This window comes from Carassius carassius, chromosome 10 (genome assembly GCF_963082965.1).
Source record: "Carassius carassius chromosome 10, fCarCar2.1, whole genome shotgun sequence".
Lineage (NCBI taxonomy): Eukaryota > Metazoa > Chordata > Actinopteri > Cypriniformes > Cyprinidae > Carassius > Carassius carassius.
In genome coordinates, this window is record NC_081764.1 from 10,976,588 (window position 1) to 10,995,094 (window position 18,507).

The following is an 18,507-nucleotide window of genomic DNA, read 5'->3' on the forward strand; positions in this document are numbered from 1 at the left end:
CTTTTGTGCTCGTTTTGATCTAAATAATTAGGCGGTCTCCCTCAAAGCTGAGCTTCCACCCTATGTACTGCCTCTCACACTCCCCACCTCAGTTTTTACTCCACTCTGTGTAATGTGGATGCACAGAAGGCAGCTGGCCCTGACGGAGTACCTGGTCGTGTGCTTAAAGCCTGTGCAGAGCAGCTGCCTGAGGTCTTCACAGACATTTTTAATCTGTCCTTGGCCCAGGCAACTGTCCCCACTAGTTTCAAAACCTCCACCGTCATGCCAGTACCGAAGCACTCCACAGCCTCAGCCCTTAACGACTTCCGTCCTGTCACACTCACCCCCATCATTGCCAAGTGCTTTGAGAGACTGATTCCAAGCTCAAATAGCTTGGAATCAGCACATCCTTCTGCAACTGGAATCTAGATTTTCAGACTAACAGACCTCAGTCTTTTAAGTTAGATAACCTCTCCTTCTCCATCATCATCCTGAACAATGGTGTTCCACAGGGCTGCGTACTGAGCCCTCTTCTGTACTCCTTATTCACCAATGACTGCATTCCTGTTTATGGCTCCTATACCTTAATTACATTTGCAGAAGACACCAAGGTGGCAGGTCTGATAAAAGATGATGATGAGTCAGCCTACAGGGATGAGGTGCAAAACCTGGCTGTGTGATGCGCCACCAACAATCTGGAACTAACAAACCAGAAGACAAAGGAGATCATTGTGGACTTTAGGTGGACTAGGAGTCATGCACACACCCCCATCTACATCAATGGAGCTGTAGTGGAACGTGTTTCGAGTTCCTTGGCATCCACATCTCTGATGACCTCACCTGTTACCTTAACACCTCCACCCTGGTCAAAATGGCACAGCAGTGCCTTTACTTCTTACGGAGCCTTAAGAAAGTTCACCCGAGTCCCAGGATCCTTGTGGTATGTATGTACCATTGATAGCATACTCTCAAACTGCATCTCAGTATGGTAAAGCAATTGCTCTGCATCTGACAGCAAAGCACTCCAGCGGATAGTGAAAACGGATCACTGGAACCCAGCTAACTACCACTGAGAACATTTATTACAAGCCCTGCCTGGAACATCATCAAGGATGCCTCTCACCCTAACCATGGACTTTTTACCCTCCTTCCATCCGGCAGGCATTGCAGGAGCCTATGCTGTCACACTATTAGGCTTAGGAAGAGCTTCTTCCCCCAGGCCGTGACCCTTCTGAACTCCACACCACCAATCTAACCTGAACTCTTACTGCACTGGTCACAGTATTTTACATACATGTATTTGCACTACTCATACTTTGCATAGTTTAACTGTAAACTGTCTAACGTTGTTACTGTACAAAGCACAGTAAACTATTTCTATAAAAATATTATTGCACTACTGATATTTTGCATAGAATACATCGTTTAACAATAATATTGTACTCTCAACCAACTGTATTTATTACCACTGTTCTTATGTTGCTGCTGTTCACAATTTACTTATAATCCTATATTACAGTCCTATTATATTCGGTACGCCTTTTTTCCTTGCGTGAACATTTTGGCACCATAATGCAAGTCTTACCACATCGTGACATAGACATGTGTGGACGTGTTTAAACAAGCCGTTTTAGGAGGGCGTGGACAAGTCTTATCTTTTATAAAGAATATTTCTTTGGATTTGAGACTTTATTCTTTGCAACTCCACATATCTTCTTTATGCACCAAGAGCTTGAAACACTCCGCAGAGAAGAGAAAAACTGAAATCGCATCATATGACCCTTTTAAAGGGACAGTTCACCCAAAATTAAACGTCTGCCATTATTTACTCACCTTGATTTTATTTCAAACCTGCATGAATATTTTATGTAATTTTGAAGGATTGTTTCATGCAATTACAATAAACATGGTACTTCGATTAACAAACAAAGGGCTTGAGCATTTAAAGTGGCATATGACAACTACAGTGTGTACATAGTTATCTTTGTAGTTATTGTTTTTAGTGATCTGACTCAATAGAACTATTCGTTCATGAATCCAGCATCATTTCTTTTCTCATTAAATTGCCAAGAAAAGTGAATAATGTGTTACATTTCTGTCTGTTTCTTTCAGAAAAAAATATTGTCTGGCTTCAGAAGACTCATGTATCTTTGTGTTTTATTCCTTTGAAATCAGTCTTTTTGTGAATGAGAAAGTCTTACTGTTTTGCACTGATACGAGGGTAAGTAAATGATGACAACATTTTAATTTCTGGGTGAACTATCCCTTTGAGGCATAATTTTAAAAAGAGTGTGAAAAATCATCCATTTAGCAGTTTTTATGAGACATGGATAATCAATGCAAGAGCAACATCAGCGATCATTTCTAGGATTAATGTTCCAAAGGCTCAAGAGACAGCTGTTTCAAATCTCTTGTTTGTACGTGAGAGACATGCATCTCAAGGTTGTGTCAGCATCAAGATGGATGTTGTGTATAATCGAACCAAACTTCTCTTTTACTTGTTTTCTCTCTCAGCCTTTGTCTTCCATGTGCCTTGTCCGATGTGCGTTTTATTAGCATGCTCTGGGCTAGAGACAATTGCTGCAGTTCGATGCCTGACACTGGGCTGCACTCTGGCATCCATCATAAGTGAAGGGGGTGCTTGGGGTCACTGGCTTATGCTCTGTGTAATTACAGATGGATACCCACGAGATGAAATGATTTACAAGTGGAGAAAGAATTCGGTGCAGGCGGCTGATCAGAAGTCATGGAGACTTTATCAGTTCGACTTCATGGGCCTGAGAAACACCACAGACATAATTAAGACAACAGCAGGTAATGATATGTTTTTTTTTTATTTGCTCTTTTGATTGGCTCTAATAAGAGTTCAACTGTAAACAATGTATGATCATTTATTGGCAATTGATAAAAATAATTATTAGAAGGTTCAAATGTGTAGTGTCTGCTATTTCTTAATTTATTTATTTTTATTTGTTTTGAAAAGTCTCTTGTGCTCAACATGGCTGCATTTATTTGATCAAAAATAGAGTAAAACCAGTAATACTGAATATTATTACAATTCAAAATAACTGTTTTCTATTTTAATTTATTTGAATATTTTATTTATTCTTGGGATGGCAATGTTGAATTTTCAGCAGTCTTCAGTGTCTTTCAGAAATCATTTTAACATGCTGATTTGAATCTCAAGAAGCATTCCTATCTTACTGACTTTTGAACAGTTATGTAAATATCATAACATACGTTTTGTTTCTAGATGTTTTGAGGCAAAACTTTTCTCACCCAGCATCTTTCATCCATCCTAGTATGAATAAAAATGCTCAGTATAATATCTCCCTTTAATAAAAATTATTAAATTATGCTAAACTTGCATCAACCTATTTTCTCAAGCAGCTACCTTTCGATCCTTTTTAGTGCCCTGGATATATTGCACCATTGTATTTTGTGGCAGAAAGACATTTGTGTTTGTTTAATGAGGAATTTACAAATAATAAAAGTGACCAGATCAGCTGAAGAATATGTTCTAATATGTTACCCCCTGCATTAACTTAATGGACTGCCATTATAATTTGAAGACTCTGGGTCAGATGATTGTAAGCAGTTGAAATGTCACTTCAGTTAAAGCACTACTGTACATGCTCTATTGGATGACATTTTCTCTGGGCTTAGGAACTCTTAGCATGAACATGGTCATTGGACTCAACTAGAAATTTTACATCCTTATATTCACAGGTTTTTTTTTTTTTTTTTTTGGTGCAAATTAATGTTATATTTAAGTTGTAGTGAATTAAAGCTACATAGTGTTTCATATTTTTAGAGAGAGATACTTTCAAAGGACTGTGACATGTCAGAAAAAATATACAGTGCATCAAGTCTAAATACACTTTTTAAGATAGAGATGATATCAACAAATTAATGTTAGATATAGAAGTGTTCCCATGAAGGCATGAACTACAATCTAGAAAAGCTGATTTCGTCATGTTGAAACATGGCTATCGATTTTTAAATTTGCAATACAATAGATCTGTATGTGAGAACTGCATCACAGCATGGAACAATTATTATGATATATTGGAAAAGAACAAAAGACAGCAGAATTAATTTTTTTCACATTTTATTGTATATATATATATATATATATATATATACATAATTTATTTTTCACAATTTCTTACTTTTCACACTATTTATTGTCAACCTGTGAAAATGGATAGAGATCCATTTATCACTGTATGAAGGGGGGGGGGGAACATCTGTAGGCTGCAATGAAAAGTGAAAAGGTTTTGTTTAGGCCTCCAGACAAAACAGTAATAATGACTGAAAGGCAAAGTTCACAGTATCAGTGTAACATGAAAGAAGCAAGATGATTTCAAACATTTCAAAACATCAGATGTGCAAGTACAAGGTACAAGGTACAGTGCCCTCCACTATTATTGGCATCCTTGGTAAATATGAGCAAAGGCAGCTGTGAAAAAGAAAATCTGCGTCGTTTATCCTTTTGATCTTTCATTCAAAAAATTCACAAAATTCACAAAATTCTAACCTTTCATTGAAGTAAAACAATTGAATATGGGGGAAAACCTCATTGTGAAATAAATGTTTTTCTCCAATGCATGTTGGCCACAATTATTGACACCCCTAGAACTTCTTATGAGTACAATATCTCTGAAGTATATTACCATTCATATTTACATTTTTTTTAGCAAACCAGGGTGACTAGGAGCATGAAATTGTCCAGCCATGCCTACCTGTTCCACGTGATTATAAATATGAGCAATATAGTTCTGATGTGCAGAACAGAAAAGATTGTTGAGCTTCACAAAATAGAAAGTGGCTTTAATAAAAGAGTTAAAGCATTGAAAATCCCAATTTCCACCATCAGGGTAATAATTAAGAGGTTCCAATCAACTAAAGATGTTACAAATCTGCCTGGAAGAGGACATGTGTCTATATTGTCCAAATGCATGGTGAGGAGGAAAGTTTGAGTGGTCAAAGACTCTCCAAGGATCACAGCTGGAGATTTGCACAAATTAGTTGAGTCTTGGGGTCAGAAAGCCTAAAAAAAATATAACAAACATCTCCTACATCACCACATGTTGTTCGGGAGGGTTTCAAGAAAAATAATCCTCGCTCATCCAAAAACAAACTTCAGCATATTCATTTGTCAGACACAACTGGAACTTCAAATGTGACTGGCTTCTATGGTCAGATGGTCAAAAAGTTTTTTGGCAGCAAACCCACCAGATGGGTTAGTATAAACAGGGATAAAAAGTACCCCATGCCCACGGTTAAACATAATGTTGGACAATGTTGTGGGTCTGTTTTTCTGCTGGAGGTCCTGGGCATAATGTTCAGATACATGGCATCATGGATTCTATCAAATACCAACAGACAAAAAATCGAAACCTGACTGCCTCTGTTAGTGGCCTCTTATAATGCACCAAGTTTGGGTCTTCCATCAGGAGAGTATTCCAAAACAGACATCAAAATTAACACACAAATCAGTCACTGAGCACAAAATGAAGCTCCTGCCATAGCTGTCCCAGTCCTCTGACCTGAACCCTATAAAAAAATTAGTGGAGTGAAATGAAGAGAAGAAGCACCAACATGGATCTGGGAATCTGAAGGATCTGGAGAGATCCTGGATGAAGGAATGGTCTCTGATCTTTTATCAGGTGATAATTGCAATGATTGGGTGCCAAGAATTGTGGCAAACATGAACTACAGAAACATTTATTTCACAATGACATTTTCCACCCACTTTCAATTGTGTTACTTCAATGTTAGGTTAGAATTTTGTGATTTTTTTAATGAAAGATCAAAAGGATAAAAAATGCAGATTTATTTTCACAGCCACCTTTGCTAATATTTACCAAGGGTGCCAATACTAGTTGAGGCCATTGTATATTAGCACTGCTAAAAACATAGCTCTACAATGTGTTGAATTGAGAAATGCTACATTTAGCATTTTTCTATACTTTCTATATACAGTACAGTTTGTCCCTACTATTTCATCTGAAATCTTGAAAAACAGCTTTGAAATCCAGATATAAAGAGTCAATAAAAGAAGGGCGAACAATTCTAAAACATTATAATTATATCAGAGTGAGTGCCAGCCTGCCAGGATATATTCAAGGTTATGGCCAGCCTCTTACAAAATATATAAAAATGAAAACCGACAGGAAGGCTTTTCAAAGAAAATATAAAGGCAATAAGACCTTCACATTTCAGAATTATTATTCTCAGTTTGTCAGTACATTTGTACTTAAAGTTTAGTCATTTGAACCCATTATCCGAGCCTTTTTTCTATATGTTTCATCTGCACCATCTTTTCTCTCTGTCTCTGTCTCTCTCTCTTTCTCTATCCAGGTGACTATGTGGTGATGAGTGTATATTTTGACCTAAGCAGAAGAATGGGGTACTTCACAATTCAGACCTACATCCCATGCATACTTACTGTGGTTCTCTCTTGGGTCTCCTTTTGGATCAAAAAAGATGCAACTCCAGCCAGAACAGCACTAGGTACATGCAGTTAATACAGACACCTGATCCTTCTGTGATTCATTCATGTGCGACTTGATGTTTGGTTTTGTGATGGTAAAAGGAATAGTTCACCCAAAAAATTAAGATGTACTCTCCCTCAGGTCAGAGTTGTTGTTTTTTTTTTAACTTTCTTTATTGGAAACAGATTTGTACAAATTTAGCATTACATCACTCAGTCATCAATGGATCATCTGCTCTGAATGGGAGTCCAAACAGCTGATAAAATATCACAATAATCCACAAATAATCCAGACGACTCAATTATCAGTTACCATCTTGTGAAGCAAAAAGCTGTGTGTTTGTAATAAATCCACCAAAAGGTTTTTTTTTTATTTATTAATTTTTCTTCAGACAAAAGTATGAGTCCTCTGTCCTTGATATTGCTTTCTCCATTGAAAAAAGTTGTCTTGTCTGAATCAGGAGATCAAGCTCCAGGTCAAGCGTGATTTACAAGTGAAAAAAAACCCCAGAAATGTTCTAAACAAATTTATCAGAGAATTTTGATGTGAGAGGGCAACAGGAAACGAGGAAGTGATGCTTTTATCAGCTGTTTGAACTCCCATTGGTGAGCAAGTGATTTAATACTAAATTTCTCCAAATCTGATAAAGGAACAAACTAATCTGTGTCCTGGATGCCCTGAGGGTGAGCAAATTTTCATTGAATAAATGTTTTGTTTTATTCATAAACCAAGTTCACATATTATGAGAATGAATGACAGTTACAGTAAAGTATTTGTCTTTATATTTTATTATATATTTGTGTTTTTATAAAAGGAAAATCTGTTTTCTTTTTACTGTGGCTATTTGTTCACATTCTTTTATCATCTGCTTTTTTGTTGGCTTTACTCATTTCTTTATAGTTTCCTGCTTTGATTAATTCAATGTCCTGTCCTGGCAAATGTCACTTTTGTCAAGGTAATTTGTCTTTTTTTTTCATCTTTATTTATTTATTTAGTCAAAAAAACTTTAGTTATACGTGTAGTGTTTTTTTTGTTTGTATGTTTTTTTAGTGGCTTTGTTTAGACCATGTTATTTCTCCTTAAATGTATCCTCATGTCGTTCAACGAGAGATGTTGAATGTACCCTGCAGCATAATTTAGAAAAGCTTTTAATCTGTCTCATGATGTAACTTGATTAGCTTGCCACTCTTAGTCTGTCTTGGTTGTTTACCTCTGAAGTGTGGTCTGAGATGGTGTTGCCACTGAGTATTCTCAAGCTAACAAGCAGGATCAGTGACGGACACACACACACACACACACACACACAAAACAACAGGATCCTAGATAGACATAAATTGGTATAGCTAAATGCTAAGAAAATGCTAAGAAAACTGGAAGAAAAGACCAGAGCCCTGCTCAATCTATGTTTGGAAAAAGAAGAAATAAACTGCAAAATACTCTGAGTAGAAAAAGAAGGATGAATGCAATTAATCTGTCTGACAAAAGAAGTCATTATACCTTCAATAGAAAGAAAGGGAGTAGGAAGAAAAAGTAGAGATTTGCTTTACAGGCGTCCAGTTGATTGATGAAGTCCAAGCAGCCAAGATAAAATGTGGGAGAGAGAGAGGGCTTGGGCTTACTGCTGTGGAAATGTCAGGTTAGAAGAAATGTCAAGTATTAGGGTGGTCAGTCAATCTTTGAAGACAGTTAAATGAACATGTTAAATATATGGCCAAAAAGAATGTGGGCACCGAAACAGTCACTCGTTTGTGCAATATGTAATAATAGGGATTCAGACCTTTTCTGCTATAGCAGCTTCCTCTCTGCAGTCAGTTTATTCTGCATTCTCCTCTTTAAGATTAGGGGCATTAGCATGCCCATTCAAAAAAAATAATAATAATAATAAAAATAATAAACGTATATTTGCTTAATACTGTACAGTATATACTTGTTGGTGGGTTTAACTAAAAAAGTGATACCTATTAATTCAAATTGGGTGCATGTTTACTTTGTATGTAAACATGCATAAATCTACATTTATATATATATATATATATATATATATATATATATATATATATATATATATATATATATTTTTTATATAGACTTTATATACAGTTATAGAAACTCATGACTATATTTAGTTATAGTCAGTCAATAGTCCATGTAGAATTATTTTAACATCAATATGTTCCACACAGTTAGACACCCTTTTCATTAAAATTCTTAAAATAAATAAATAGAATTAGATAAATAAAATAAAAAATAAAATCTTGTTCAAAAGATTGGGGTTCTTAAGATATTTAATGCATTTAATCAGCAAAGATGAATTCAGCTAACCACAACTAACCATAACTTTTCCACTAAATGGTGTTGAAGGATGAAGTGACACTGAAGAATACCTGTTGAAAATTTTTATTTGAAAAGTTATTTTATTGTAATAATACTTCACAATATTACTGTTTTGCTATATATTTTGTTTTTACCAAATAAATTCAACCTGGTTGATCATAAGAATCTTCATTCGCCCTTCTTACCGACCCCAAACTTTTAAACAGTTTTAAGTGTTCTATTGATAATAATAAAATTATACGCAAAATTAATAGTTGGAATAGATGGGATGAGATTAATGGAAAAGATCGGAAAACAGGGGAATTTAGTAGGGGAATGAGCAAAAAAGTACTAAATACACCAAAAAGGCAGTCTACAATAATTCTGCTCTTCCCACTCACCCTGGGTACCATCATTGATAAGTACAGGAAATACAGCATTATTGTCATTTCAACATTCAGAGAGTTGTTATGTCATTCTTATCCATTGCAAAAACAGACAAGAGAAACAAGAAAAAACTGCTAAAATTGAGCCAAGCAGTTCAGGAAAGAGTGCCATTTTGAAATGCATATTTCATTCACAGGCTTTTCTGACTCAGGCAGGCAGTCATTTAACTAAGAGTTACTGTATCGGGGAAGTCAGGTGAAGGTAATCACTGTGGCCAGCAACAGCAGAGGAAAAAGGAATGTAGTGTGAAATTTCTGTCTGAAATAGATGAAGCTTGCTTGTTGCCATGGAAACACTTGCAAAACAGAAGCACAGTCACAGGTTCTCTGAGGCAACTCTAAATGTCCATGCAAGAGTAGAGCTAAGAATGTCTACACGCTTCTGAGAGTGTTTGAGTATTTGTGTGGGTGGCATGTTTTTTAATTTGCAGGTGTCCCTGTTCCTATCAAATACAGCAGACTGACTTCAGCATCTGGACAGGTGTCAGATTGAAAGAAAAAAAAATTAAAGCCATACAATAGTGTTGTTGTTTTTTCTTTCTGTTAAAAACAATAATGGTGATTTATTGTGGTATTAAAGTATTGCATTACTTCAGTTTCTCTCATATTGCCTGTTTTAAAATACTGCCTTCATAGAGCATTTCAAGTCTAGATAGGCACTAGATAGGCAGCCTAGTGAGGCAGCTTATTATGTTTTAGAGCAGAGTTGATCTATTACACCTGTCCAACAGCAACCCGTGCAATGGAGTCTTAGATAGAACTTAATAATGTCTGCTCAGTGAAATGGCATCGCATAATTTGCTTAGAGCCAAAAATAACAGTATTTTGTATTCAGTAGCGATATCAAACTACATTTTACACATGCTAACAATGTCAGCATACAGTTTAGATGGTTTAGCTCATATTTTTCATTAGCAAGCATTTCCCTTGTTACTAGGTTTTCCATCTAATATCTTTTGGTTGTGCAGGAATAACAACGGTATTAACCATGACAACGCTGAGCACAGTGGCACGGACATCACTACCCAGGGTCTCGTACGTCACAGCAATGGATCTTTTCGTCACTGTCTGTTTCCTGTTTGTTTTTGCGGCTCTCATGGAGTATGCCACACTCAATTATTACTCCTACAGTGCTCGCAGACCAACCTGCAACAAGACGAAAAGATCGGTGAGAACAATGTTCTGCATTAATCAAAGCTAGGAGAAAGTTATGCATCCTGTTCATACAAGGGATGTTTTCATTTTCGGGCTCTAATTGTGGACTCCTGAGCTTCTGAACACTTTTCAAAGGTTTCATGTCCAATCTTTATACATAAATGAAAACTAAAATCTTAGTTTTAAAAAGAGTGGAATAATACAAGAGACATTGAAGTAGAAACAGTACGGTTTGGGACTTCTTTTCAAAAGTTAGGGATTGTCTTTTGCAGTGTCACATGATCCTTCATTATAATATGATGATATGATTTGGTACTCAAGAAAAATATCTTATTATTATGAATTTTTTAAACAGTGATGCAGCTTATCTATACACTCATTTTACTTTACTATCAGCCATGATTGACCAATGGGAATCAGATGTTCTGGTATTGATGTGCAAGGTAAGTCATTAAATCATCTTGGTTATGTACATAACCCTCGTTCCCTGAAGGAGTTATACATTATGTCAACACTGACATCTTAACATAACATCTAAACATGACATCTAAAACATGAACATTGGAGAGTGGAATTTGCATGCCCAACCACTTCCCCTTACACACAGGTACAGTATATAAGAGGGGGGCGTTCATCCACTCATTCAGGTTGTGCTGAGGAGGTGCCATTCAGCAGTGCCCCATCATGAGCCCAGTAGTCTTTAGTTCTGAAAGGGGACTGAAAACCGTATTTACAGCAAGGTAGGTCACAGCTGCTGTTCCTTTACCCAGAGTAAAGAAAGAAGGCTTCAGCTCTCTCAATTCAAGCTGTGACCAGTTGTAATACACTAGGGAAGCGTGCCTAAGTCCATGTGGAGAAGGACACTACAGAGATCACATCCTGCCCAAAGGAAGGTATGTGGAGAGTACCCATATGAACTGACCGGCAGGACAGTACTACATATGAGATAAGTCTCTGTAGAAGGTCCTGCCTGAAAAGGGGAGGAACTGCTACCAAAGCAGAGACGAAGTAATTCTGTCAAGGGAAGACACAGGTTTACCAACAGGGAAACTGTACCATGAAAGAATACACACATGGGATTACCAGAAGGTAATTAGTACAGAGGCTGACCGAAGGGGTAAGCAAACACAAGTACTGAGCCTGGCGTCAGGCTCCTCCTGTTTCTATACATGCTGTTTTTATGTCCCAGTGACCAGTGAAAGTGCAGTTCTGACTCTCTGCCAGTTCATTTAGATAGGAGCTGGTCTTGTTATTCTGAAATAGCTGCCCGGAGGCGTTGCCAAGATGGCGGCCAAGTGGCACGACTTGCCTGAAAGGACTTTGGTGTCGCCCAGCCCGCGGCTCTACAAATATCTGCTAAAGAGGCGCCATGCACCAGCACCCAGAAGGAGGCATACTCAGAGTGGAGTAAGCCCCTCACTCCTAAGGGACATGGCTCACCTTGTTTTTGGTACACCAAGTACCAGAACACTAACAGGACACAGCAGTATAAGGGCTGGATCTGCCTTCTCCAAAGGAAGCACTTGAAAGTTCACAGCCTGGTCCTGGAAAGGAGTGGTGGGAATTTTGGGCAATTATCCAGGCCATGGTCTCAGGATACCATGAGAGTCAGCCAGCCAGAATCCAAGTCACACTTTGCTGACTAAAAATTCTTCCAGGTCCTGCAACCTCTTGATGGAGGTGTGTGCATTCAGAAGTTCTCTCTTAAGAGACAGGATGTGTTTGATGGTCTCTGTCTGTTTTCAGTCTGTCTGAGAAAGCATGACAGTGTCGCCAGAAAGGCCGGATTGGAAGATAGGAGCATTGAGAAAGTGCACTTTGCTGCATCGCACATCTGTGCAAAGTTCAGCCAGAGATGGCACTCCTGGACCACCAAAGTGGACATCGCCTGGCTAAGGATCTACGATGCGACCTTATTCACACAGAGGCAAAGTCGGTCACCATGCACAGTTCCTGCATCAACCTCAGCTCAGAACTACCCCTGTGTAATATAGTGCTTTGGCCTGATATTTTTGCTGGATGGCCATTGCATGCAAGGTGGAGGCGGCCTGTCCAATGGTGAGTAAGTTTGAGCTTTGAGCAAAAGCTGACATCAGCTCATATACCCGTATGTAGGAGGAAGTGGTTGGGCATGCAAATTCCACTTGCCAGTGTTCATTGTCCTGTTTTTTATTACTCAGAGGCGATTGGGAATCCCAGGTGAGACCCCTTATGTTGACAAAATGTCTAACGTGACTGACTGAAAGGGAACTTTACAAATACATGAAATGTCTATTAAGTGTGCTAATGCCTTTTAAGACAGAATCTATCATTATACTTTATAATTTCATCACAATATCATGATGTATTATTACTATCCAGTGTAAACTGACAAAAGTCACTTTTCCTATGTATTTGATATAGGTGATCTCATTATGGTATGGTATGGAAATATGATTTCCTTAGGCTGACGTTGTTATTCTTTGTCTATGTGTGTAATGTGATGCTAAATTATGGTTGAGCAAGCACATCTTACTTTATATTCATTGTGTTTCTCCGGTGACAGTCTCTGCAGGTAAAATTTACCCTCTCGCTCGCCGATCACTCATTTTGATTAGATCTTATCTCTGCTGAGAAGCACGGATAATTACCATAGCAATTTTACACAAAACAAATATTACCCTATAGGTGATCTCACACAGATTATCATTCAGTGCTGTAATTATCATGCTTTGCTAGTTATGTCACAATAATGAGATGAATAACTGTTGGAGAGTTTTCATTGTGTGGTCTAAAAGGGTTCAGTTGAAGGATTTAGACAACCACACTAAGATTTTAAAGTCATCGTACCTGCCCATGAGAAATTGATGCTGCAATTGACTTGTCCACTGGAGTGAACGCTGTTAGTTCAAGTGAGCGGGAATCTCTTAAAAGCCATCATGATCTTATGTTTTGTTTGACAGCCCAAACTCTAAAGGGTTTGCTCACGGCATAGATTACATTCACAAGCATACACTTCAATTAAACTTTCAATCCTTTTGGATGCAATTTTGTATACAGTCCAAATGTATGACTCCATTGATGATTTCCAGTCACACAAAAAACAATCTTCAAAAGCCCTTCACACAAAAAACAATCAACAAAAGCCCTTCACATTCTAAAAGGATGTTGTTTTTGTCCAACAGAACTACTCCGTACTGGATGTGGGTCCTCCTCCCACGGTTATCACACTCAACAACTCCATGTACTGGCAGGAGTTTGATGATGCCTGTGTTTATGAGTGCCTGGATGGAAAAGACTGCCAGAGTTTCTTCTGCTGCTACGAAGAGTGCAAAGATGGAGCGTGGCGAAAGGGCCGTGTGCATATAGACATTTTGGAACTCGATGCATACTCTCGTGTCTTCTTTCCCACCTCTTTTCTATTATTCAATATTGTCTACTGGGTAGGCTACTTGTATCTTTAGCGTTCCCACACACCTCACTACACAAAGAACTTGACTTCTGGTTCTGTCATAGCAGACACAAAGAACAGACTGAACCAAGACTTTTCAAGGTACTGGGAAAAAAAAGAGCGGATACTGTTCATCAGAGTTGAGCTGTGGTGATTCAAGGACTTTTCCATTAGGAGATGAAAATTAGACAATGCTACAGGAACCGAAAGCTACAGAAGACGCATCAAAAAACTTAAAACCAGGCTGTTTTTATATGGTCAAGAAGAATATTGCCACAAGCTCTTTAAGTGGTTGCAGTTCTCTGGCAGAGATCTTTGCCTTCTGTTCTTTCAGGTACCAGGGAAAAAAAGATTCACAATTTTCCTCTCACACAATCTCGTCTTTTTATGGGTGAGAGAGCAGCTGTAAGGAGTCAAGTAGTGAAAAATCCTTAGGCCAAGACAGCGTGAGAAAAAAATGCCTTGCATAGCATGACCCTCTGACTTTTGGTGTCCCTTACAACCCTGGTAGATCGTTCACGGTCATCTAGCCATCAGTCAAAACCAGACCGGCAATCATGTAAGCGTAGCTTTCAGAGCCAAATATAGTGCCTTCCAGTGGAGGAGAAGCCATCAGGCAGAGAAATCCTAGAAATGATGGCAGGAGCATCATCTGGTCTTGACTGACTGCTGATGGTTTTATTTTGGAGTTTTGTTATTCAAGCTTTAGTTATAGTCACTCATTATTTTGACGCATTTAACATGTCTAAACGCATCATCACTGCATGATATATGATAGTATTAAGCTGTACCCTGAATCAGCACAATAATGGCAAGAGAGAAGATCCATTTTAAAATATTTGGAATATTAATTAGTATGTAGATTGCAAATGTTTGCCTACATTATTGCTAATATTTGTATTGCACATTTTTCAACACAACAGAGAGGTTAATTAAAGGTTAAATTAATATATTATATAATACATTATATTTTATTTTGAAATGCCTAAAGTCTATCAGGATCAATCTATTAGTTAAAAAATTGCATGTATAGAATGGATCATAAGTTCCATAGAATCTCACCCTTCAGTTCAGCCTGAGTTGGCACAATAGTTGATATTCATGTGTACACCAAGCATAGCAAAATCAAAACCACCTAAAGGAAATCAAGGAAAGTGAGTGTCTCTGGTTCTTTGTAGGCACATTTGTATTATCTGCAGATTTTATTTCTATCTTGGAGTTGCATCCACAGCCCATCCTATGATGTGGCAATACATTTGACACTGCAGGTTGCAAATCATTGCATATACTGTATAGGATAGTTCATTCAAAAAGTAAATTCTGTCATCCTCTCACTCTCATATACTGTACATTAGGTTTTCCAGTACTCAAGGCTGTGCTTTTCCATGCAATGAAATTGGGTAATACTTTTAGAAAAAAGAAAAATCATACAGGTTTGGAGCAACATGAGGGTTAGTAGATACTGGCAGTTTTATTTATATATTTTTGAGTGACATATCCATTTAGTAATAAAAAGTAATTCGAATGATCAGTTAGAAAAAACTAAATTCGAATGATCAGTAACACTTTACACACGTTTCAAATGGTTAACATTAGTTAATGCAATATGTTCCATTGAAGTAACAATGAACAACATTTAAATTAACTATTTAAATTATACAACTTGAAATGTTAAAAATAACTGGTATGTATAAATTAAAATTAACTTGGATTAATAAATGTAGGAAGTGTATCTTACTTTTAGTTTATAATACCTAATGCATTAGTTTATGTTAGTGAATTACAGTTTGTTGTAAAGTGTTATCAAACAATCTTCAGCACACTGCAGTACGACACCCTACATAATCACTGTGTTCATTACCGAACTGGAATTCACAATAAGAGTTGTTACTGTGTTGCCTTAGGGTCACTTGCACAAAGATACTGTGAGATGATCCATTAAAGAAAGACAGAAGGATTACTTCAAATTGCAGTCATTACCAAAGGATTCACGCTAGCTGAAAACATTGAGGCAATCTCAAACCCTTTTTTTTTTTTTTTTTTTTTTTGATTAATTATTTCGTAGTCATGATCTTCATTATCACTATTATCTCATGGGTAATATGTAAATGCATGATGCACATCAGAGGCAATATTATTGTTATTTTCTTCCTCATAGATTGTAGTCCCCCCCCCCCCCATCTTCTTTTTAATGGAGCATTTTTCAATCTGAACCACTGTGGTGGGCTGTGGATTCTACCATTCTGGCACCAGCTCTAATACACCTGGCCTACAGAAGGTATCAACATTTAATCAATCAAGTAATTCATCTGTCAGTATGGGCAGTATGGCAAACCTTAGTGTTTGAAGTCACATTTTTATTTGATTCATATTTGTACTTAGTTTGTGCCAAGCATCTTTGTAATGAAATATTTTTAAGGATTGTGTCGAAGTCTGTTAATGATGTTTTGAATAACCAGAAATGTGCTGTGATTTGCTGCCAAGCTGATTCTACTCTTGCATTTCATGATGCTATAATGTTTTTATTATGTTTGTTATTTTTTTTTTTTTTTTGTGGCTTCTTGAAGGTGTTGAACTGTTTCGCAATTCTGTTTGATGATAATCTGTGAGTGTTTCAACGTTGATATTGCAGCTGTTAATTTAGTTTGACGTACAATAATTATTAGCTGTTCATTTATAGTGGTGCTAGAGCTTCAAACTGACCTTTGTTCGAGTTCAACCATCATTCGAGAGCAGTGGTTTTTGCTCTTCACCCCCAAGGAATCAGACTTTGCCAAAAAGTCATGTTAGTTACCTAAAGCCATATGCTGGAATTAAATCCAATTATACTGGTTTTTATAGTGGCCTAATAATGATATTAATTCCAATGACGAAGCACTACGAGGAAGGAAATAGAAAATCTTGTGCATTAGCCCTTAATGTATTTTAAGCTTATTTGGTCATATTTTGTCACTACTACATATCGTTCTTCCCCTTTCAAGCCAGGGGGTCTTTCAGTGCAACAAATACAATGTTTAGTTGTTTTTGTTTTGTTTTTCTTCACAAAGAGAAAAAAAATTACACATTCAAGTGACCTTTAAAAGGGTGGATATGCTATCTTTAATTATATAACGTATTCACTGAAGACTCCGTACCCTATAGCATCCTTCTAGCCACTGGGCAGACCAGATAAATCTGGTTTAAAAGCGGTCATTGGTTAATTTTACTTTCTTTTACATCCTTGGAATTTACATATAAGTAATAAAAACTTCAAACTGCAGGTCAACTGTTAAAGGCTGAATGCCAAAGAAATCTCACTCACTGATCTGCTATGAAGATGGCTCCCCCCATTCATATCATTCATTTTGCTCAATAATGTTGTTGGGATTTGTTTATGCATTACAGTACAGTCAATTACAATGTAATTCCTCACCTTTTAAAGTGTCCGAAACCCTTTGGTTTCAAGTGGTCAGATTAGTAGCAATCTTTGAATACATTAATCTCAGTGGCCTGTACTGTTTTTGAGAATAGTCTTAAAATATAACCACCATAATGATAGCGATAATAATATTGATAATAAAAACTCTTTTCTTTATTGCCCCACTAATGCAGACACATATTGTGCACCTCTTTTTCACATTAACACACAACCTTTCATTGTATTGTAGATTACTGCTTTGTGTTTAAAATAACAATTTGGTGTGTATTTTTCATGTTTCTATGGTTTGTGAGTGCTCACAATGTGCAGTGTTGTCAGTGGGGTTGTCATTTGGATTTGGTAATAGAGGGTTTTTGTGAGTTTTTTGGCCTGTCTATAAACTCATTTCTATTTCTTGTGCTATTTTCATAAATGTAGTTCTTTTTATAATTGAATTGTACAGTGCAGAGTTGAATCAGAGGATGTGAAATTAAATTTTGTTTTCTTTTTTCCCCATTTCTGTATATCACTGCAATCTTACCTGCACTTTATAAGTGACTTAGTTCAATGTATTTACAACAAATTAAAAGTATTTTGTAAGTATGAGCAAGTGTCTTTGGCTAGCTGGAAGATTTGACTTTTTTTATTCATTTGTCTGTTTTTGTACCATCTCATCGAAGACTGGAATTAATGGTACATGGTCCAGTAAGACTGATGTAAGAGAATGTTCTAGTCTATTTTATATTGATTTCTGCCCCAGCAGCTGTCATTAACAGCCTCAGTGCCTGAGTATCAAAATATTATTCATATTCAGTGTTATCAACCCGAATTAAAGGGATAGTGCACTCAAAAATGTATATTCATAGTCATTATTGATTCAGCCTCATGTTGGTTCCTTTGAGTTGAATCAGTTTGATGTTTAAAGCAGAAAGGCCATACTGGTTTGTTACGACATGAGGGTGAATAAGTAATGGTTCTTTTGGGGTGAACTATTCCTTTAAAAACACTGCCTGGTAGAAAACAACATCTGCGTTCTTATGTGTTTTTGATGCAGTGCAGCTTACTCAGCAGTATAAACTGAATCTCAGCTAAAAGCAAATCACAAATAAAAGTGCAAAAATCTTATTTTCTGAGAGTAAATAAACAATGAAAACATCAGAAGAAGTAAGTGCACAAAACTGGGGATTTAAAAGTAGGTTAATGCTGTACGTGTTGCATATGCATCCACTAAAGCCCTGCGCTCTCAAAATAATTCATTGAGCATTACCAACTTTGTACGTAGTA

General features: G+C 37.0%; 1 protein-coding gene across 1 annotated transcript in view; it reads left to right on the forward strand.

Moving 5' to 3' along the window:
- LOC132151774 (gamma-aminobutyric acid receptor subunit gamma-3-like) overlaps positions 1 to 17,790 on the forward strand; it is a 157,302-nt gene extending 139,512 nt beyond the window's left edge. Inside the window, exons 6-9 of the mRNA XM_059560132.1 lie at positions 2,659 to 2,796; positions 6,349 to 6,501; positions 10,210 to 10,409; positions 13,561 to 17,790. Of these exons, the coding sequence (XP_059416115.1) occupies positions 2,659 to 2,796; positions 6,349 to 6,501; positions 10,210 to 10,409; positions 13,561 to 13,839 (770 nt within the window). The 3' untranslated portion in view covers positions 13,840 to 17,790. The remainder of the gene's footprint in view (positions 1 to 2,658; positions 2,797 to 6,348; positions 6,502 to 10,209; positions 10,410 to 13,560) is intronic.
- Positions 17,791 to 18,507: the final 717 nt, after the last annotated feature.